This window comes from Saccopteryx leptura, chromosome 4 (assembly GCF_036850995.1).
Source record: "Saccopteryx leptura isolate mSacLep1 chromosome 4, mSacLep1_pri_phased_curated, whole genome shotgun sequence".
NCBI lineage: Eukaryota > Metazoa > Chordata > Mammalia > Chiroptera > Emballonuridae > Saccopteryx > Saccopteryx leptura.
Window position 1 is genome coordinate 74,797,715 of NC_089506.1, and position 23,726 is coordinate 74,821,440.

The 23,726-nt window shown below is 38.9% G+C and overlaps 1 protein-coding gene across 5 annotated transcripts in view; it reads left to right on the top strand.

The window, feature by feature from the left end:
* The window catches only part of TBC1D4 (TBC1 domain family member 4), a 233,442-nt gene that overhangs the window by 189,999 nt on the left and 19,717 nt on the right, over positions 1-23,726 (top strand). For 4 of the 5 annotated variants that reach the window (XM_066380771.1, XM_066380772.1, XM_066380773.1 and 1 more), the window contains 5 exons: positions 7,642-7,802; positions 10,538-10,747; positions 15,151-15,309; positions 19,757-19,915; positions 23,460-23,704. In XM_066380771.1, the coding sequence (XP_066236868.1) occupies positions 7,642-7,802; positions 10,538-10,747; positions 15,151-15,309; positions 19,757-19,915; positions 23,460-23,704 (934 nt within the window). Of the gene's footprint in view, positions 1-7,641; positions 7,803-9,895; positions 10,369-10,537; positions 10,748-15,150; positions 15,310-19,756; positions 19,916-23,459; positions 23,705-23,726 lie in introns of those variants that run through there. The other variant, XM_066380775.1, reaches the window with a different exon arrangement.

Here is a 23,726-nt window from a genome sequence, read left to right on the forward strand (position 1 = left end):
AAATAGGAACCTACAAGAAACATGCTCATAAAATTGAATCTCGTTTTAACCTGAAGAGGATTATTAATCTATTTCTGCTCAACTTAATTTCTGTCGCATTGGTTACTTTGAGACACTGCTGAGGCCTTCCAGACTTCCCACTAGTCTGGACACAGGAAAACACCTACTTCCTTAGTATAAAAGTCTGACCACATCTGCGATGACTTTTCTTCCTCTTGACCAGCATGCTTTTGTGGTAAGCATCCAGAATCACTGCTGAACAAGTTAACTGGAAATGGTTATTCTTTGCTTTGTTCTAGTTTCTATGCTTTACTTATATTGTAAGCTCAATGAAAGACAGACACGCCCAGATTCCTATTTGGGACCACTGACATTTGGATATTTTTCAAGTTGGAGTAAAAACATAGGATTAAAGATTGGACAAGAATAAGATATATAAGGAGAAAAATGTTCTCCAAAAATTATTTTGACCATATTGGAAACATGAAAAGTGACTTTTCTTTTTTTAAGTGAGAGGAGGGGAGGCAGAGACAGACACCCACATGTGCCCCAATCAGGATCTACCCGGCTAGCTCCCTACAGGGCGATGCTCTGCCCATCTGGGGCCCTGCTTCATTGCAACTGGAGCCACTTTTTAGTGCCTGAGGCGAAGGCCATGGAGCCATCCTCAGCCCTCCCAGGAACAACTCGCTCTAATCGAGCCATGGCTGCAGGAGGGGAGGAGAAGAGAGAGAGAGAGAGAAAGAGAGAGAGAAGTGAGAGGAGGAGGGGTGGAGAAGCAGATGGGCGCTTCTCCTGTGTACCTAGACTGGTAATTGAACCTGGAACATCCACACACCAGGCCGACACTCTACCACTGAGCCAACCAGCCAGGGCTAAAAAGTGACTTTTTTGATGATACTTGTAATTGGCCTATACTTTTTTTTTATGGTTAGGTGTAAGACTGTTTAAATAATAATTCTTATCTACTTTTAAAAGCCTAGTGGCAATATTAAGTTTTACTTTTTGTCCTTTTAGGTTCTAGAACAGCGTAGAATTAGATTTATTACCTTAGACATCATTTAATTCCTAGTTTTTTAAAAAATTTTACATGTGTTTAAATTGAGCTATGGGAAGATTTAATGTTATGCCTGCTATTATTTTCTTTTTCTTCCTCTTTTATTTATATATTTATTTCTTTTTGAGAGAGAGAGAGAGGGACAGACAGACAGACAGGAAGGGAGAGAGATGAGGACCATCAACTCATAGTTGCGGTACCTTCATTGTTCATTGATCTCTATCTCATATGTACCTTGACTGGGGGGCTCCAGCAGAGCTAATGACCCCTTGCTAATTCAGCGAGCTTTGGGCTCGAGCCAGTGACCCCATGCTCAAGCTGGTGAACCTGCGCTTGTGAGCTCGCACTCAGGCCGACAACCTCGGAGTTTCAAACCTAGGTCTTCAGCATCCCAGGCCGATGCTCTATCCACTGTGCCGCCACCTCGTCAGGCTGCTAATTTTCTTAATCTTAGGTGAAAAGGATGTAAATAAATGAGCTACCTGGAGATATTTAAAATTCCATTGTAAAAAACAATTTTAAAAAGAATTTTGCATTCAATGTAGAGTTTAGGAAATAAAACTCTATTTCCTTCCTCTTTTTTTGTTTGTTTTGTTTTGCACATTATTCCACTGATTTGGCTCAGGTCAGATGCTGTATATTGATTTCCACTAGAATAGTTCAATCTCCATTTCATTTAATTAGTAAAGATTTTCCATAGGATGATAGATGTTTACCCAGTTGAAAGCCAGGATGGAGATGAACTATTAGTGCACCTGATGCGATTAGGAATTAAATTGTACTATATCTTGTGAAAAAAAACTACAGTTTCATCATTGTGTTGTTCCATGCAGCCTTTCTTGGAGCATTTACAAAAAGAAAGCTTTTTAAGATTTCTGGTAAATAATTGTAAATAGTTGCTATTACGTTAATCAAGCTTTGTTTCTATCTTGAGTTGTTATACGTTGTGATTTAGCTCTAGACTCAATCGGTGTGTAGTCATTTATTCAGACTTGATGAAACCAGTAGTTTTAGATGGGTGCCTGGGGTTGAAGTTAGTTTGCTGCTCAGCAGGACAACATCTCTGTAAAACCAGTCCTGACCCAAGAGTTTGCCTTTATGAAAAGTGAGTGTATCTATGTTGCCCTGGTGGGAAATAAAACATGATGGTATCCTTCTTGAAGTTGAGTCCCTGTAAGTAGTCATTAAATGCCTTCATTCTGTACAATATCCAGTAAATTAATTGTTGTTAAAGCAGGCAGAATTTTTAATACAGAATTTTAAATTCAGTATTAACATAAGAAGTATAATGTTAATTTAATAGATGATGTGGTGAAGGCTATACCTGCTTGGTCAAAGATATATTATTAAAAAGTTATCTTGAAAACAAAGTTATCTAGAAGCCCTGTGGGCAAGGTGGTTTATGTCATAGCCATAGCTTTTGATCAAGGTTGTGTCCAGAATGACTTGGAAATGCCTCCCAGCCCACATCATGATACACATATTTTTTCCCCTTATATGTCTTCATTTTGTTCATGGATTGTTTATTATTATTATTATTATTATTATTAATATTAATATTATTATTAATTGAGAGGCAGGGAGGCAGAGAGACACTCTGCATGTGCCCCAACAGGGATCTACCCAGTAAACCTCCTGTAGGGTGATGCTCTGCCCATCTGGGACCACTGTTCCCTTGCTCAGCAACCGAGCTATTTTAGTGCCTGAGGCAAGGCCATGGTGCCATCCTGGGTGCCTGGGGCCAACTTGCTCAAACCATTCAAGCCATGACTGCAGGAGGGGAAGAGAAGGAGAGAGAAGGTGGAGGGGGAGGGGTGGAGAAGCAGATGGTTGCTTCTCCTGTGTGCCCAGACTGGGAGTCAAACCTGGGACATCCTCATACTGGGCTGATGCTCTGCCGCTGAGCCATCCGGCCAGAGCTGGGTTGTTGTTCTTGATTAATTTGTGACTAGTAATAGGAAGAGTAGATGGAATACACCCATACAAAAATAGGTGGGAATTCTCCACATTGTATTTTCCTCCTTGTTACTCATTTTAAATTTAATAAATTTAAATTATGGTAATGCTGACACAGAATACTTTTCCTGAATATGTTTCTTGGAAATCAGTTTTATACTGTACATGTTGATATTCCAAAATGCAGAAGGTGGGAAAACATTATATGAAAAAATAAGGAAATAGCTTTAATATGTTTAATTATTTAAAAAAATGTAAAGATGTCTGACTAGGTGTTGGTGCAGTGGATAGAGCATCGACCTGGTATGCTGAAGACCCAGGTTTGAAACCCCAAGGTTGCTGGCTTGAGATTGGGGTTGCCGGCTTGAGCATGAAATCATAGACTTGACCCCATTGTTGCTGGCTTGAAGCTTAGGGTCGCTGGCTTGAGCCCAAGGTTGCTGGCTTGAACCCAAGTTCACTGGCTTGAGCCCAAGGTTGCTGGTTCGAGCAAGGAGTCACAGGCTCAGCTGGAGCCCCTCAGTCAAGGCACAGATGAGAAAGCATTAAATAACCAAGGTGCTGCAACCACAAGTTGATGTTTCTCATCCTCTTTCTTCCTGTTTGTCCCTGTCTGTCCTCCCCACCCATTGATTAAAAAAAAAAGTAAAGATAATTAATATACTAATATATGTAGAGTCCACCATATGAATGTATTTTGATTTGATCTTCCTATTTAAAAATAAAGTGTCTTTACATTTTGGAACACAATGATTTCAAGAGCAAAGAGAAGGAAGTGAGACACTTAACGTTCATAAATGAACACCTAATAGTACTCTGAAGTTATTTCTCTACTGAAATAAATGTCATTATTACATTAAAAATAAAATGAGATGTACTGATCAAAACACTTAATGCCAATTAGACACTGAATTTTTTTCACCAAAAATACACGGGATCCTGGGAGTCCTGACAGCTGCCTTTTTGAGGTTCAGTAGACTGTGCTTTTCTGAACTGATGCAAAGAGCATTTACATTGGAAAGATAAACTGCAGTACTTAACTGTCTGGATTTTGGACCGCCTGGGTTTGGATTTTGGCTCCTTCCCTTACTGTCTATCCATGGGACCGTGGGCTAGTTACTTAGCTTCTTTCTATCTTAGTTTTCTCACTAAAATCAGAATAGCAATAACACCTTTCCTGAAAGGTGCTATGATGATGAAATGAGCTGATAACTTGTAAAGTGCTTAGAACAATGCCTGGCTCCTAGTATGTGCTTTTTGTGTTGGCTTTGTCACTACTGTAGTAAATACCATACATGTTGTTTTGTTTTTGTTTTCACTCAGAGAGTGGACATTATGCTGGGCGATTTGCTGGATTTAATTAAAGAAGAAGGCAAAGTGAACAGTAATGTTTAAGTACAAAAACAACCAGAAGATATAATAATAATAATTAATAATAAAAAAGACCCACATTTTTCACCTCATCCGAGTGTAGTTTTCAAGGTGGAATGTAAGAATTTTCATGCACCATCTTTCATATGGTTTTGATTCTTGCAATTACCACCATAAGAATGTCAGATTGTGCCTGATCTGTGCTGGTGCAGTGGATAAAGGATCAACCTGGAACGCTGAGGTTACCGGTTCGAAACTCGAGGCTTGCCTGGTCAAGGCACATAGGGGAGTTAATGCTTCCTGCTCCCCCAACCCCATTCTCTCTCTCTCTCCTCTCTAAAATAAATAAATAAATAAACAAACAAACAAATAAATAAAATCTTTAAAAAAAAAGATTGTTCACTGAATGTAAATCAGAAATTAAACCACTGTAGGTTGCTTATGGGCACTGACTGTTGAACTCCTGACCCTGACTTCAGAATACTTATCTTCTCGCAGCTTTTGCCTTATCTCAGCCACCAAACAGCTTTTTCAGGATGTCGTTTTTTTAGTATAAGATAAGGGTCAGTGGTCTGTTATGTAAGTTCTTCCTTTTACCTTGTCATTATCTTATATTTTGACTGCTAATTTTTGGCTTATTACTTGCCATTAAATTCCAGACATAGAAGGACAATGGGTCATTTGACATTTTATTTGGACTGCAGTATTTAAAATGATAGACATTATAAAATTTCCAGATATGTAAGGCTAATAATGTAAGGGTACTGTATGTACCTGTTTTATAATGTTTTCCCCAAAAAGTTTATATTCTGCAGGCAATAAAATTAATATAGGTACTTCTCAGTCTTATTTGTAGTACTTTCTAAGCACTTGAAATGTCATTAACAGTGAATCAGAAGGTGATTTTTAAAAGCTGTTTTAATTCCAGCATCAAAATATGGAAGCTTCTGGTTACACTAGTATTCATTTTATTTTAATTGAATTTATTGGGGTGACATTGGTTAATATAATTACACCGGTTTCAGATGTACCATTTCATAATGCGCCATCTGTATCCTGCACCCCACGTGCAGCACCCTGCGTCCCATTCCACCACCATTTATCCCGTTTTCTACTACCCCTCACCCATCCACTTGTAATCACCACGCTGTTGTCTAGTGTTCTTTATTAGAGTTAAGAAGAGGTCAATAGGTGATTAGCAAGAGTTAATAAGAGATACCCTTGTGAGGTACTGAACTAGGTGCTTTTATATAATATTTTATTTATAAATATTCAGGAGTGATAGAATAAAACTTTTAAAAATTACTTATTGAAATAAATTAAGGGTAAGGGCAGAGGTCAAGTAATAAATTTTAAAGAAAAAAAAATTGACATTACTAAAGATAAAATTAACTTCAATTAAATTATAAATTAGATACCCTTATATGGGAAAGGAACAGCACTTATATGGAAAAAAAGATGCCTTATGTTGTTTACTAACATATAGTTATCATTGTCGACAGCTACCAGTGCCATCAACAGCTTAGTCTGTGTTTTTGGGAAACAGAACGTTTTAACAGAAAGACTTAAAGGTTATGACTGCCAACAAAAGTTTTAAGAAGGTCAATCTTTTATTTATTCCTATCATATTAGCCTAACCAATAGTACTTTTTGTCCATTTTAGTAACGTTCTGAGGTAATGTTTCATATAGTTTTACAATATTAATTTATCCAATGGATATTTGTAGCGTGGTTACGGTTGTTTTCCAGTCAGTACGCTAGGAGCTGGAAACACAGTCATGAGCGGGCACTTAGCGAATAGCTGCCTCTGAGATAGTGTTACTAAAATGAAAGTGTTTATCAGGATATGACTGTTTTAGAACATTTGAATCACAGTTTCTAAAAGAGTAATACTTGAATGAATACTTTCCAAAATGGAAGTAGAGATGAACAAATGTAATCACTGTTACAGGGAGTTTTGTACCATGGGTACATATTAGGGTGATAATTTTACCCAGAATATACAACAAAAGGGCTTTGACTGCATTAGATGTATGTATCATCTACTTTCTGAAGGATCAAGATAACATCATAACAGTTGCTGTCTGTGTAGCAGCTTGCAGTTATGTTTTTTTCCTAACCTTAATTTAGCTAATCCTGAAGTAATACTTCCAAGATGATTGATCAAGATTAGACATAACGGAATTACCTGATATGCTACTACATAAAGTAAATAAGAAAATGACAGGCAGGTGCAGAATTGCTCCCCTGGCTGTTGATGGCCTCAGCACTCTGAGTTCCTCTGAGTGTCTGAGTGGGCTTGTGGCTTCTCAGGCCGAGTTTCACTTCTGACTTAAGAACTGAGAGTTCTTGACTTTATCAAAATTCCTGCATCATCACTTGCTGGTGTCTCCACCTGCGAACATTGGTATCATCATTAGGAAAGTTCAGAGACCTTGACACTTACAAAAGTATATACTCTTCCCACCACTAACAGCAATAATTATGGTATGGTGTTCCAGCTGCTAACATGACTGGTCTCGAAAGTAAGTTTGAGTCATAATGTTCTTTTATTGCAGATAACTATTGCCTAGCATAACTTAGAGTCATCTCTCCTGGGAAATGAAATTCTTAGAGGAGATCCGTATTTCTACATATTTGTTTCAAAAAGCACTAGTATAAAAAGACGTGACACTCCCCCCCCCAAAAAAAAAGTTGGGAGGGTGATTCTGGGGTTGAATAAGTTTCTCTCTAGGAGCGTCACCATGCATGCCAGCATATTACAGTCTCTATGAAGTCCTGCTATCAAGAACGTATTTAAGTGTAATCTATCTAATCTTATTTGACTACAGTTTTTTTCCTAACAATGTTACGTAACAATAAACCCAAAGCTGACCATTCTGCTTTTATTCAGGTTACTTTCAGCCATGAGCCAGCTCTTGTTAGCTAACATTTCGGAGACAGAATCTTAACAGTCACAGGCAATTAAAGCTATTTTTATTAGCTTATTCTATAAGAACTAGAAGAAAAATCTCTATATTAACCTTACTTTAGGACTTAAAAGGTGGGCTACTATGGAATGAGTAGAAACAGGTGAGCTTCTCGTGACCGGGTGGGGCCTGTGTGACCAGTGTGCCTCCTGACGCCATGCTCCGTGTTGCCTGTGGCTTGTGCTTGCCTGTGACGGGACTTGTGAATGGCTTGTGCTACCATATCGCTGTGAAGAACCACGTTATGCAGTGGTCCTTACAAGTTATATATTTATTTTCTTTCTGCAGTGATGGAGAGGGGAGAAAAAGGACCTCGTCTACTTGCAGCAATGAGTCCCTAAATGTTGGAGGAACCTCCGTCACTCCTCGTCGGATCTCCTGGCGGCAGCGCATCTTCCTCAGGGTTGCCTCTCCCATGAACAAGTCTCCCTCGGCAATGCAGCAGCAGGGTCTGTGCGGTGCTTGCTCAAGTGTCACTCCTCACTCGTATGAATTAGGGAATGGAATGCGTGGTTTGTGTACAAAGAGATTTAAGTATTACAATGGAGAAATAATTTCTTTTTCTATATCTGATATACTGGTTAACCTCTCAGTTATCATTAGAGCACATTGGACACTCAGGAACGTTTGTTGAATGAATAATGAATGAGTGAGTGAGTTTCTGAAAATAGGAACTATGATAGAACTGTGGTGGCGCAGTGGATAGAGCATCAGACTGGGGTGCAGAGGACCCAGGTTCAAAACCACAGGCCTATCTGGCTTGAGTGTGGGCTCACTAGCTTGATCGTGGGGTTGCTGGCTTGAATGTGGGATCACAGACATGACCCCATAGTTGCTGGCATGAGCCCAAAGGTTGCTGGTTTGATCCCAAAGGTTGCTGGCTTGAGCCCAAGGTCACTGGCTTGAGCAAGGGGTGACTTGGTCTGCTGGAGCACCCCGATCAAGGCACATCTGAGAAAGCAATCAATGAACAACTGAGGTGCTGCAATGAAGAATTGATGCTTCTCATCTCTCTGTCCATCCCTATCTGTCCTTCTCTCTGTCTCTCTTTCTGTATCTGTCACAAAAAAAGAAATGATAAATATTTTTAAACTTTTTTTTCTTTTAATTTTGAAATATTTTAAAAACTGAATTTATTGGGGTGACATTGTTTAATAAACCCATACAGTTTTCAAGTGTAGAGCTCTATACTACATTAACTGCATACTGAATTGTGTGCTAACCACCCAGAGTAAAGTGTCATTCCACCACCATTTGGTCTCTTCCGCCTCTCCGCACCCCTTTTCCCTCTGGCTGTCATTATACTGTTGTTTGTGTCTATGTGGGTTTTTTCTTAATCCCTTCACCTTTTTCACCCCGCCCCCAAACCTCCTCTAACAGCTGTCAGCCTGTTCTATTCAATTATAGTTGACATTTACCACAGTCATAGACCATTTTGTTATTAGGAAAACAATATACTCTTTTTTAAGAGTTGCACATAAAACAAAGTGACGTAAAAATGTTGAACGATAAAGAAAAGGATCTAGACCCCCTAGGCAAATATCAGACAGAAGAGAGCATGGCAGCTGTCTTGGAATGTTAGGCCTCTTAGAAATTAAAGCAAAAACATACAAAGGGGCAAAGTAACTGTAACAATAAGCAAAATGATACAACAATAATGACAACACACATAACTATACAGTCTTGAGAGCTAGAAAATAACACAGTTTTGGGCAGAAATAAATCAGTAGCTCTTGTAGGAGATTTTAATATATTCCTTTCTGAAAATTAAATATAGAGAAATTAAATACAGGTTATAATTGAGAAGTACAGTTAAGGTTGATTTAATATTTATACTGAACCTTCCCATCTACAGAAAAAAAATTCATTCATTTTTAGCACATGTAGAAGTCATAAAAATTAATTATATACTGGGCTACAAAGATTTCTTAATGAAGTCCAGACTATCACAATCACTTATACTATATTCTCTGATCACAATGCAAATAAGAAAAAAGAAAGGCAAAATGAAAGAAATAAAGGAATAAACAATTAGAGGGCAACAAATATTTTATTTGTTTAGCAACTGGAAACTCCAGTAGACACTAGAGGGGAGGAAATATAAGAGCTCTGTACATCAATATTGGGGGGTATTTAGAAGGCATTTCTAAAATTAAGAAAGCCAAAACTCAAATGTACTGAATAGTCAACTGAAGAAGCTAGAACAGGAGCACTAGAATACATTAAAAAAACAACACCTATTTATTAAGAAAATAAATAAGAATAAGGTCAGAGGTCAATTAATAATTAAAAAAAAAGAAAAAACAATTGACATTACTAAAGATAAAATTAACTCTGCCTATGCTGGTCAGGAAAAATTTCACGGAAAAGTTAGCTATTTATTTAAACTCACTGCTGGTACAAGTATGCTTCGGAAAGAAGAACTAGCAAAGCTCTAGTGTCGTTGGAGGGAGTTTTGTGGATCAGAATCATGAGAAATTACACTTCGGGAGCAGAGGATGGGAGCTGGAGACAAGGCTGGAAGTGTTATGAGGCCACAATCTGAAGGGGTCTGTGTGCTATCCCCAGTAGTTTGGACTTGGTCCTTTAGGATATAAGTGAAATGGCTTTTAAGAGACAGGGTCATGTTTGTTACTATGAAGGAAAAAATTGGCAACAGTAGTAAAGATGGCCTGGAACAGAGGGAGAAAAAGAGCTGCGGGAATTGGGTAAGAGAGTGTTGCAGACGAGCAGGGGTGCTGAGCCAGGACCTGTCCAGAGTGGCTGGGCTGCTTTCCCTGGCAAGGATTCGGACGGTAGGTGCGGCCTTTGGGAGATCCCTTGTAGCAACTCACGTAATCTTGGTTTTGCACAATCAAACTGCCCGTGTGGAATGCAGAAGTGTTAAGACTCTGGGGAAAGGCCAGTCATTTTGGAGCACCTATCTTATAGGTCATTTTGTGCAGAAAGGAGAAGTGGTGAAATTTAGATACACTTTCACTACGAGAGGGAAATCTGGAAGGGGAATTCAGTCTAGTGAGTTTACTTAAACCATTAGTTCCAGAAACAAACAGTTAGTGGGAAAGTGGGCTTTGTGCAAAGCTTTAAGGATGGACTAGAGGATGAGAAGGCGCCGATTCCAGAGAAAACGCCCGTAGTCTGGGCTGCTGCTGTGGAATGCCTCTCACTGTTTTCTTCTTTGCAGATGGACGGGACAGGAATGAGCTGCTGCCACTGTCCCCTCTTGCTCCAACCATGGAGGAGGAACCGCTGGTTATATTCATGTCTGGGGATGATGACCCAGAAAAAATTGAAGAAAGAAAAAAATCAGAAGAACTGAGGAGTTTGTGGAGAAAAGCTATACACCAACAAATTTTGTTGCTTCGAATGGAAAAAGAAAACCAGAAACTTGAAGGTTAGCCATTCCAACAGGGCTAAGGAGTATTATAATTTAAGGTTGTAGGTTAAAACTATCCTTCTGCCCCCCAAACTCTCACTCATTGTTGGATTGTATGCACACTTTTACTAGACTACTGATTATAATTGTTTATTTCTATTTTGTGACATGGTTATGACATGGGAAAGGCCAGTTTAAGATATTTGCATTTTGGTTTGATAGATTTAAAACATCAGTCATCCTTATTGTATATCTGGGTAATAGAGAGTATAGATAGTACAGTAATAGAGCTATATATGTATTTGATCATCAGCATATTTGATATGACTGAAATATCATTGTGCATTTCTTTAAACATGTAAAAGCAAATTGTCTTGTTGAATATGATTTTTAACTTTCAGGCTAATTGTCTTTGTAATAGGAGAAATATGACTTTTTCAAATAAATTGTATCCAATTCAACTATCTAATTAATTACATTAGCAAATCAAAGTTTGTGTTTTTTTTACTGCTTTATAAATTTTCTATTTAACAAGTCATATTCAAATCATTAAATTTGTAATTAGATAACTTATAATAGCTCTTGTGCTATTTATGGTGCCTTAATGCTAAGTTTTTGAATACAAAATGCTTTAGAATGTGTTTTCCAGACTTTGAAATATTGATGTTTACCCTGGTACTGATAAAATCACACACAAGAAGATGATGTGTAGACAGTACCAAAATGTATTAATGCCAGTATCTTTGGCAAATCATTTAACATTGAAGAGCCTTGTCTTTTACATTTGTAAAATGAAAGTTAGCTTATATGGGCCTTTGACTTTTCAGAGTCTGAGAAACTATACAGTCTAGCTTTGTCTCTGGTTTGCTTTGATTGTGTTGTTTTCTGAAAAGTTTTTTAATACAAGTGTTCACATTTCTGTGTTCTTCACCTAAAGATTCCTCTTACTATACCTGTTATTCAATTTAATTTTTAACTTCAACACTATTTAGTCTGCAGGCACACAGTTTATTTTCTTTGTTGTTATTTTCTTATCAGAATGAAAAGTACTAAGATTTTACACATCCCTAAGAAATAGACCTTTTCTTTAAAATAAAAATGTATTTACAGTTGCTGTTGACATAGCTTTTAAAAGTTTGGTGTGATAAATGGTGTGCCCACTTGAACTTCTGTAGATTTTTGAAAGAAATTGATTGTACAGGGTATGACAAAAGTAGATGTACGGTTGTTTGTGTGGAAAGAATACAATAAATAATAATATAAGAATAAACTGTATTTTGCACACTCACATCTGTAAACCTACTTTTGCCCCTTTATGTGTAATTTTTAAGGAATTGGTTACATCTTAAACTAGCTCATAAACAGAAAAAGAGGCTGAAAAAAGGATGGCTATCATTCCTTTAAAACATTTAAAGCGTTCATTAACATCTGGGAGTATGTGCAAGTAGTTTTAGAATCACAGACTATTTGAATTGAAAATGGTTTTAGAGGTTATTAAGCTCCATCCTTTATTCTGCACTGAGTCAGTGATTGGCTTGGGAAGGATAAGGAATTAACCTAAGGCCACACAGTGATGTACTGGCAGACAAGCATGAAAACTCAGGTTTACTTCTCATGGTTCTTGGGCTTTCCCATTACGCACAGTATTTCTCAGCTACGTATGTTAATAGGGAAGTGGAATGTTTTAATGCAAAATATCTGGTATGTTCTGAAGTCAGTTATATCATGTAAAGTGACAGAATAAGAAAGGAGGAGACATGTAGAATATATTATAGAAACCTTCAATATTTCTCTATTTATTCCTATACTTATGTAACAAAGATAAAAAATAATTTAGCTTATTGAAATTCTAGCCAATAGATAGTCATTTCTTGATGGTGCTTTATTCTCACCTACTTAATCACTTGAGGGCAGAGATGAACTGCTCTGACTCAAGCAGTTTATCCTCCGGGCCTGCAGCTAGCACATAGTAGGTACTAATTATTATTTTAAATGAAAAATGGCCTAGAGAAGGTTGGAGATAAAGAAAATCTGAGGATATATTATGCTCTGTTCATTGTGAAAAAAATCATTAGTAAAAAATGTAGGATTATATTTATTATTAGCTTTAATGAACTTTTATTTAATTATCATGGGGAAATACAAAACAAATTGAGAAGCAAAGCTAAATTATGTTAGAAAGCCATCTAGTGGTCTCCAAGAGGAATATCTTTGTAGTGTGATTTATATTTTAATTATGTCTGGACTCTTAAGTAGAAATTTTTATAGCTCTGCTTGAATAGCAGTCTCATATAAGATATTTAAATGCTTTTGAAAAGGTTTCACACACCCTAAGTAAAGAGTAATGCTCGTTTTGCTGTTGTTTTGTGCTGTCGAGGATTTTGGGATGCATGACAGAGATTTGTGTTGCAGAAGGTAAGGTGCTTGAGCACTGGACTTGAGTGAATACAAGTTACTCTGGGAGACTCCTGTTCAGTGTGATACTAATGAAACAAAAATTGTGTTTATATGATTTTTCTTCCTTCTCCCTTTTGAAATAAAATAAACTAGATAGTGGTTGCTTTTATAGGCATTTCTTTTAATGAGCCCAGGCTTATATTTTAAAGCAGGGGTAGTCAACCTTTTTATACCTACCGCCCACTTTTGTATCTCTATTAGTAGTAAAATTTTCTAACTGCCCACAGGTTCCACAGTAATGGTGATTTATAAAGTAGGGAAGTAACTTTATTTTATAAAATTTATAAAGCAGAGTTACAGCAAGTTAAAGCATATAATAATAATTACTTACCAAGTACTTTATATCGGATTTTCGCTAAGTTTGGCAGAATAAATCTTTATAAAACAACTTACTATAGGTAAACCTATCTTTTTATTTATACTTTGGTTGTTCCACTACCACCCACCATGAAAGCTGGAACGCCTACTAGTGGGCGGTAGGGACCAGGTTGACTACCACTGTTTTAGACTATCAAATGAAAGCGAATTTTGTACGATTTGAAAAATAGAAGTAGTGATCACTTTAGTGTATGACCAGGTAGTCACGGCCATCGTTGTCATGGTCGTGGCTATGAACATACAGGTTTCTTTTAGATTCGGACAGACGGTAATGAAACAGTGGAGCCAAAAAATGGCGGGCCATTCCTTTATTCAAGTCTCGCACTGGCTGATGAGAAACACACAGGGAGAAAACACTTCCCTTTCACTCATTCAGAGCTCACAAAGCTACTAACATTATTCAGTTCCACAACCAGGAGAATCTTCTCCGGTTTCTCAAAGGCCTCACCCAAAGCCCCTCACCTCTGGTTCCCCATCTACCAACATGGCTTCTTATTCTGCAAAACTGGTTTCTCTCTCTTTCCCTGCCATCTTGGTTTCTCTTTCTTTCCCCTTCTCCTTCTCTCTTTTTAAAATGTTTCTGGTGGGAAGACCTCTCCTCCAGCAACATTAGCATAACAGTGGCCCTTCCCAAGCAGGAAGGTAATTAGCAATTTCACAGATCACATACCTGGCGCTGCCCAGCACCATTTTTTAACACTAAAAGTGAGCAAACTCAAAAAATACAAATTTTACAAACTCATTTGCCCAACATTTAGTAACATGGATTTTCTTCTTTAATATTATTAAAAATGAACACAGGAACATTACTCAGTATTGTTAAGGAATAACAGTGCCAATAACTCTGGAAATAGTTATAAAAATATACCAGCTTATTATGATCAAATATTTCTGGAATCAAGGGTAGCATGAGGCATTGTTTTCTCCTATATGTCAAATATAAAATATTAACACTTTAATGGTGTTTGAAATAATGCAGGTTGTCACTTTTGAGGCTATCACATTTATTAAAAAATTGAAATTTATAGCATAGTAAACACAGTTTGTTTTTATTTTTAGCAGAGTTACAGTCTATCAAATACAGAGTAAAACCTCCTTAGAAGTTATTCCTGACATTTTCTTACATGAAATGACTCAAAGTTTAAGAACCTTTCGTGTACTCTAAATTTTTTTTTCTTTTTTTTTTAAAGTTACTTATAAATTATAAAGGGAATTATGAATTTAACATCTTTTTTTTTTTAATTTTTTTTTTTACTTTTTTTTATTTATTCATTTTTAGAGAGGAGAGAGAGACAGAGAGAGAGAGAAGGGGGGAGGAGCTGGAAGCATCAACTCCCATATGTGCCTTGACCAGGCAAACCCAGGGTTTCGAACCGGCGACCTCAGCATTTCCAGGTCGACGCTTTATCCACTGCGCCACCACAGGCCAGGCTCTCTAAATTTTTTAGAAGTTTCTTTTTTGAGAAAATGTTAGTGGTTGATCCCTAAAAGTCATTTGGTATGGTTTTACAAATACAGTAAAATGTTAAAAATAACTATGTTTTAAAAACACATAGGTCTTACATAAATTCCCTTGATTTTCTCAGCAAGCAGAGATGAACTCCATACCCGAAAAGTTAAACTGGACTATGAGGAAGTTGGTGTGTGTCAGAAGGAGGTCTTAATAACCTGGGATAAGAAGCTGTTAAACTGCAGAGCAAAAATCCGGTGTGATATGGAAGACATTCATACTTCTCTTAAAGAAGGTATTTGGGAGCAGCTCAACATTTTTTTCGGTGACTTTTTTGATTTGTGCACCATGGGCATACTTTTGTCTTTGTGTTTTACCTTTGAGAAAGGAAAGTAATTAGTTCTGCCGGCTGTCAGTGACTCGGTTGGTGAGAAATGGTGCTAATGGAGAGACTGTCCCCGAGAAGACAGCCAATACCTCTGCTGACTTGCATCCAGCTGTTGTCAGCTCTTTATTGTTTAGTGAGGAATGAGTGGATTTATTGGGAACATCTTCTATTAAATAAAAAAAAAAAGATTCACACTTACAAACTTGACTTATTCCCCTCATGTGGTCAGAAGACTTTATTTACATACATGTATAGATGTAGAGTTGTAGGTGTATGTATATTCACCTACATGTATGTGATTATATATACAGAATTATATTCTTATTTATCAATTAGTTTTTCTTCCATCTGTTTATTTTCTTATTTATCTTGGAAAAATTACTTTTATTTAGCCATTTAATTGCATTACCGCTGTGCCATAGAAAATGACTGATATTTAAACATCTTTTAAAAATGAAAGTTAACATGTGAATACTTCAGGTGCATTTCAGTGCCCCAGATTGCATATGTTGAGAATCTGCATGGCCTGCCTGCATAAATTGGGTATAAAATAAAAATCCAAAAATATCCAAAGAAATCTGATAAGGAATCTTGTTTTAAAAGATTATGGTAATCTTTGGCAATAGCATGAATGGACCTGGAGATTATTATGCTAAGTGAAATAAGCCAGTCAGAGAAAGACAGATACCATATGATTTCACTCATATGTGGAATCTAATGAACAAATTAAACTGATGAACAAAATAGAAACAGACATGGATGATACAAGGAACAGACTGACAGCTGTCAGAGGGGATGGGGGTTGGGGGACTAGATGATGGAAGGTGAAGGGATTAAGTAAAAAAAATAATAAAAAATATAGACCAATACAACAGTGCGGTGTTAGCCAGAGAGGGGCGGGGAGTAGGTAGAGGTGGGCAAAGGCAGGAAAAATGTGGATGGAGGACCTTGGTTTGGGGAGATGGGTGCATGATGCATTGTGCAGATGTTTTATTGAGTTGCACACTTAAACCTGTCCCCTAATAAATTCAATTAAAAATAATTTTTTAAAAAAGGTTACGGTAATGTGTGAAACTATTATATAACTAAGTTTAAATTACAATTTTGTAAGATGCTACATTTACAAGCCTAATATATTGGTGTTTTTCCTTGAAGATATGAAACTCCTAAAGATTTTCATTGAATGCATTGCTTGGGAGACAAAAAACAGTGGTTAATAGAATGTGTGTGAGATGTATGACTTAAAGATGTTTTAGTGGTACTTATCTTCCTGTTTAGTGGTACTTATCATCTCCCTGTTGCTTATAAGATACAGTTTAAACTTCTGAGCCTCATGCCCAAGGCCCTCCCTAATCTCTCCTCCTTCATGTTTCTGATCTCACTTCCTGCCTCTCCTACCTTGTGTCATGTGCTCCTGAGTGACTGTGGGTCCCAGCATGCCCCAGGCTAGTTCTCACGGGGAATGAGGCAGCCTCTCTACACTCCTTCTTTGCCGTGCTACCTGCTCTCCTTCTCTCTCTCTCTCTTTCTTTCCATCTCATCTTCTTCTCACTGCCCCCCCCCCCCATTCCTCTGCCCCTCTCAGGGTGCTCACACATTCCTCTGCCTGACATGATTGCCACCTACACTTCCAGTCTGGAGAAGCTTTTTTTTTAAATGTTCAAACACATTTATTTATTTATTTATTTATTTATTGACAGAGACAGAGGATGAGAGAGGGACAGATAGGGACAGACAGACAGGAAGGGAGAGAGATGAGAAGCATCAATCATCAGTTTTTGTTGCGACACCTTAGTTGTTCATTGATTGCTTTCTCATATGTGCCTTGACCGCGGGCCTGCAGTAGACCGAGTAACCTCTTGCTCAAACCAGTGACCTTGCATCCAAGCTGGTGAGCTTTGCTCAAACCAGATGAGCCCGCGCTAAAGCTGGCGACCTCGGGGTCTCGAACCTGGGTCCTCTGCATCCCAGTCTGACGCTCTGTCCACTGCACCACCGCCCAGTCAGGCCCAGTCTGGAGAATCTTAAATATCCTTCACCTCTCAGTTCAAATTTTATTTCCTCAGATATAATATGCCCGTCCTCTCATTCACTAAAAGAAGTTAGTTTCACTTTATTATTCTTTCTTATGTTCTTTCCCTGTGGTGATCATAAGTTGTAATTATGTATTTATGTGTAAATTGGTTTAATGTTTTTCTCACTCCACCACTGCACACCTTGCATCTAAGAAAGCATCTTCACAAGATATTACTGAATGGGTGGATGAATGAATGAGACTAACTTTCCTGAGAATGAATTCATTCATCTCTTAGTGATATGCCCTCAGTTCCATGCTCTATACTCTGCTACATGTTAGATGCTCAATAAAATCGTGTTTAACTGAAGTAAATTACCTTTTTGTAAAACTGTTATTGGGTGGATAATAAACCATTCTGCTCCTGTTATCAGTAATTCATTTAATGAGCTAATGAAAATCACCCTTGAAGAATGACATTTTTCGTGAGATCATTCATTCATTTATTCAACAAATGTTTGAATAACAAGGTATACAGTATTCTTAAAATTTATCACACAGAGATGGAAATATGCTCACTCTTCTCAAGGAGCCTACCATTGAAGTGGGGAACATAGACAAGCGTACAGTATAGAGCTAACTGGGATCCAATATGGCAGTGTTATTAGTAGAGTACGAGTCAGATAGTGTGTGGGAAGGGAGTCAGGGAGACCTGCAGCAGGAGAATAGCATTCAGGCTGACTGATAAAAACAAACAGAGCCCTGGCTGGTTGGCTCAGTGGTAGAGTGTCGGCCTCGTGTGTGGTTGTCCTGGGTTCAATTCCTGGTCAGGGCACACAGGAGAAGCGACCATCTGTTTCTTCACTCCTCCCCCTCTCCCTTCTCTCTGTTCCTCTCTCTTTTCCTCTGGCAGCCATGGCTCGGTTGGAACAAGTTGGCCCCAGGCACTGAGGATGGCTCCATGGCCTTGCCTCAGGTGCAAAAAATAGCTCAGTTGCTGAGCAGTGGAGCAACAGCCCCAGATGGAGCATCGCCCCATAGGGGGGTTGCTGGGTGGATCCCAGTGGAGGCACATGTGGGAGTCTATTTCTCTGCCTCCCCATTTCTCACTTAAGAAAAAAAAAGACAAACAGAAATACACTAGGCATTCAAATAGGGGGCCTTGGATTTCCATAAAGCAACAGTAAGAAACTGGATGTGTGAAAATAACCATAACCTTCTTATATTTAGTGCATGGTAGGGTATATAGGAGGTAATTTGACTGAAAGAGGTAGTTTGGAGGTATATTGTGTAGGGCCTTATAAATCATGTCAGTGAGCCTGAGTTATACCTTTGGGACAGTAATACTTTTAGCTTATGCAAACTGTGGCATTACAGTAAAAAAATATTATTGCCATTAAACCTTCCTTTAACCAGCTGGAGCTCAGGATATAGTCTGATTCCAGATACAGTCTGTCTGAACTGAGAAAACATAGTGAAATAAAATTAGCTGCTCTGTAAAGAATTGAATTCTTTCCCTCCTAGTGCTTGCTTCATGTCCTTTGGGGTAAAAAGCACCATTTTAACCTACTTTGGATTGTTGTGGATACCCTTTGGTTTTCAAGCATAAGGGAGTTAATGCTTCACTGTGTGCTGCGTGTTTCTTCTCAAAGACTGAAGATTATTCTGGAGCACTCCAGTTATATCTTCCTGTTGTATTTCTTATTTTTCTTATTTTATTCTTCTATGACCATATAAGAATGTAGTTTAATTCCCTTTTACGAAGTGACTCGTTTATGACAAATATTTAGAAGTTACAATACGAAGATTGGCATTCATTACTAGCTTCAAACCAAATAAAAAGTGATGATAGACAGTAATACACTTCAGGATTTCAGGATTTGGCCTCTGAAACTCCATTTCCGGAGCTCTAATTCTGAACTGCCACTCGCTAGCTGTGTGAATTTGGGCAAGTTACTTAGCCTCTGTCTGCCTCAGCCTCACCATCTGTTAAGTGGAAAGAGTTACATTATCTGTCTCATTGGGTTGTTTTCTGAGCACATTTACCACACTTAGTAGTGAGGCACCCTCAATAAATGTATCAGTGCTCTCTCCGTGTTGGCCAATGCTGTTAGTGTTGCCATTATTATCATTGGTATTTGAGGGTTTTCTTTTGCAAGATATCAGTAACTATAGAATCAAACTTGTCAGAAACGCTGTCAGTACGTTGTGCTGCGTGACCATACCATGGCACGCAGGGCAGGACAGCTGCCTGTTTCCAAGCATTACCTAGTTCACCAGCTCTGATCTAACAACTTCCCTCCAGAGTTTAAGACCTTGCTATTTTATCTTTGATTGTAGGTGTTCCCAAAAGTCGACGAGGAGAAATCTGGCAGTTCCTCGCTTTACAGTATCGTCTGAGGCATGGATTGCCCAATAAGCAGCAACCTCCCGACATCTCCTATAAAGAACTTCTAAAGCAGCTCACTGCTCAGCAGCATGCTATTCTTGTGGATTTAGGTATGTTTGTCATATCGATTATTATTATTATTATTATTATTTTATTTATTTATTTTTTTTGTATTTTTCTGAAGCTGGAAATGGGGAGAGACAGTCAGACAGACTCCCGCATGCGCCCGACAGGGATCCACCCGGCACGCCCACCAGGGGGCGATGCTCTGACCCTCCGTGGCGTCGCTCTGTCAGGACCAGAGCCACTCTAGCACCTGGGGCAGAGGCCAAGGAGCCATCCCCAGCGCCCGGGCCATCTTTGCTCCAATGAAGCCTTGGCTGCGGGAGGGGAAGAGAGAGACAGAGAAGAAGGAGAGAGGGAGGGGTGGAGAAGCAGATGGGCGTTTCTCCTGTGTGCCCTGCCGGGAATCGAACCCGGGACTTCTGCACGCCAGGCCGACGCTCTACCACTGAGCCAACCGGCCAGGGCCCATATCGCTTATTATTGACAAAAGCAAACAACAGGTTGTTTGTTTGCTTGTTGTTGTTTTTTTTTTTTTGGTATCATGAAAGAGGACCTGTTGGCCTGCAGAGCTGCTGACTTTGTCCTGTTTTGAGGGCAAGTTGGCTTTATATCTAGTTGAAGATACCATAAATGCCCGAGTCTGGAATGAAGTTTTTGTCCCCAAACTTGTCTTAGGAAAAGGGAGTGATATGTGAATCATTATAAAGGTCATATTATCTATCAGGTGCTCTCAGTTGCTGTGTTTTGAATAACTGACTTTTGTTTGGGGTAGATAGTTATCTCAATGCTGATTTTGAAATAGGTTAGAATAGGTTAAAAGGGATACTAAAATTTGTTTCTACAAATGCTTACTAAGGATATATGGACATATTGCTGAAAACAAGCCTTTGGCTATGACTTTAAAAAGCAATATAGTAAGTGGTTACGGTGTGGAAATCGTGAATACGTACGTATAGAATGAAAGAAAAATTAGCTGTAATGTTACGTGAATGGGTAATTATGACCTGAGAGAGAATGTCCAGTGACAGCGTCATAAAACTATTTTTGTAAATGCTGAATTTCAGATAACTTAAGACAGGAAAAATAGTATGATTTTAAAAATTATACTGTCTAGTTTTTCTCTAAGTTAATATGTTATAATAGGTATTTTATTATGTTAAAATGTAAAAATTATTGGATTAAATATTATTGACATTTAACTATTTCATCTGTATCCCTGTAAGTGGTGAATCTAAAGTGGACAGATATGTTACTTGAGCCCACTTGTGGAAAGAAGGGGTTGGCTACCTTGTCTTCGGAGTCCCCTTATTTTAGGTTATATAAAAATCAATGGCTAAAACCTAGTTTTGATCACTGTTTCTTTTAGATGATAGCTTTTTTTGGGAAGGGGGCCCAAATCAGTTAGTATTTTTTGAGTCTAATAGAAATAAAAAGGAGAATTTTACAAAGAAACCGAAAACTTCAGTTCTTGTCCTGATTTCACCACTGAGCTGTGGCTTTAGGCAAGTTACTTTGCTTCTGAGCCTCAATCCTTTCCTTCAATGAGGACTGGGAACTAGGCAGTCCCTCTGTATCACCGCAGAGCTGTGGTTCTGTGATGGGAAATTGACGATGAGACTAGAAATTGGGATGATATATTTAGGGCTAGTCAAGGTGTACTAATAAAGAAAAGGCAATAAGGAGATCAGATTATAGGGACTTACTTATAAAACTTACTTCTTTAGCAAAAATTTGAACTGAAAGATTAAAATGATATTTTTTAAAAAATGCTTATTTAACTCTACCTGTAGCCATCTGTGTTTCCTTAGTGTGTTCTTATTATTTTCTCTTATCTTCCTCTTACTCGCTCTGAAGAATTAATCTTATCAGTTTCGGGGGGGGGCAGGGGAATCAGTTTTAAGCATATGTGGTGGAAAACATTAAAAAATCTGAAATTCTTACGAGTTTTATCTGACATGAGTAGTCATTTCACAAAGACACTAACGTCCCTTTATTTTCATGACACAAGGAAAGCCCCATACGAGATACACAGCTGTGGTGGTGAAGGCGGTTTGTTTCACTGTTAGTGCCTGCTTTTTAGTGATCTGGCACTGTGTTTGCTTGTGGAAGTGTCTCCATGGTAATTTTATACCTGAAGGTGAATTTCAGAAGGGAATTTTTTAAGTGCATGCACGAGAGAGACAGAGAGACAAGGGGGGACAGGCAAATGTAGACAGACAGGAAGGGAGAGAGATGAGAAGCATCAACTCATAGTTACAGCACTTTAGTTGTTCATTGATTGCTCTCTCATATGCCTTGACTAGAGGGCTCCAGCCGAGCCAGTGTCCCCTTGCTCAAACCAGTGACCTTGGGCTTCAAGCCAGTGACTTTTGGGCTCAAGTCAATGACCATGGAGTCATGTCTGTGATTCCACGCTCAAGCCGGTGGCCCTATGCTCAAGCTGGCAACCCCATGCTCAAGCCAGCAACCTCAGTGTTTCAAACTTGGGTCCTCATCATCCCGGGCTGATGCTCTATCCACGGCACCACTGCCTGGTCAGGATAGAAGGGAACCCGTGACTTTCCTTGCCTTTTTGGAATGAATTGGAAAAAAAAAAAAAAGGAAGAGGTCTTCAAGGCTCATAAAGGTGTTTTAAGAAACAAAGAGCAGCCTAGCGTGCGGAGGACCCGGGTTCGATTCCCGGCCAGGGCACATAGGAGAAGCGCCCATTTGCTTCTCCACCCCTCCGCCGCGCTTTCCTCTCTGTCTCTCTCTTCCCCTCCCGCAGCCAAGGCTCCATTGGAGCAAAGATGGCCCGGGCGCTGGACATGGCTCTGTGGCCTCTGCCTCAGGCGCTAGAGTGGCTCTGGTCGCAATATGGCGACGCCCAGGATGGGCAGAGCATCGCCCCCTGGGGGGCAGAGCACCGCCCCTGGTGGGCGTGCCGGGTGGATCCCGGTCGGGCGCATGCGGGAGTCTGTCTGACTGTCTCTCCCTGTTTCCAGCTTCAGAAAAATGAAAAAAAAAAAAAAAAAAAGAAACAAAGAGCAAAAGGTGGTTGACAAATAACTATTTCATGAATGAGAGACTGAATGTAAAACAAAACAACCCCACAAAGTCTCTTCAGGGTCATATAAGAGAAGCAGGAACGAATCTGCTTAGGACTACTACTATTTCCTTTCAAATAAAATGATACTTCTTACAGAATTCTGGTTTCAGATAGCAGGTGGTTTTTATGTGATCTTAGAATTTGCCTTGATTTTGAGTCAGAATAAATTTTAGATTTTATTCTCTTGAGATCTCTTCTGGATATGTTCTTGATTTGTTTGTGGATTTTTTCCTTAGAGAGAAGTTCTGGTTAGCATAAAATGTCTACTTCCCTATCTTACATGTGGAGATAGGGTAGTGATCTGGCAGTTAAGGCTTGGGACTTGAGAGAGACAGACAGACAGAAAGACAGACTTAGTTACGTGGGTATTCCAAGCAACTTTCACTGGTTTGAAAAAGAATGTTTACTTATTCCTGGAAATCACTGAATTGCAATTTTGGTCTAGTCTCCAAAGCATCAGGACATCTCAAAAAAAGATTTCTTTTTCTTTTCTTCTGCAGGAAGGACTTTTCCTACTCACCCTTACTTTTCAGCACAGCTTGGAGCTGGGCAGCTGTCACTCTTCAACCTCTTGAAAGCCTACTCATTGCTGGACAAAGAAGTGGGTTACTGTCAGGGGATCAGCTTTGTGGCTGGAGTCCTGCTTTTGCATATGAGTGAAGAGCAAGCCTTTGAAATGCTGAAATTCCTCATGTATGACCTGGGCTTCCGCAAGCAGTACAGACCCGACATGATGTCACTACAGGTGAGGCTGTTAGATGTTCATG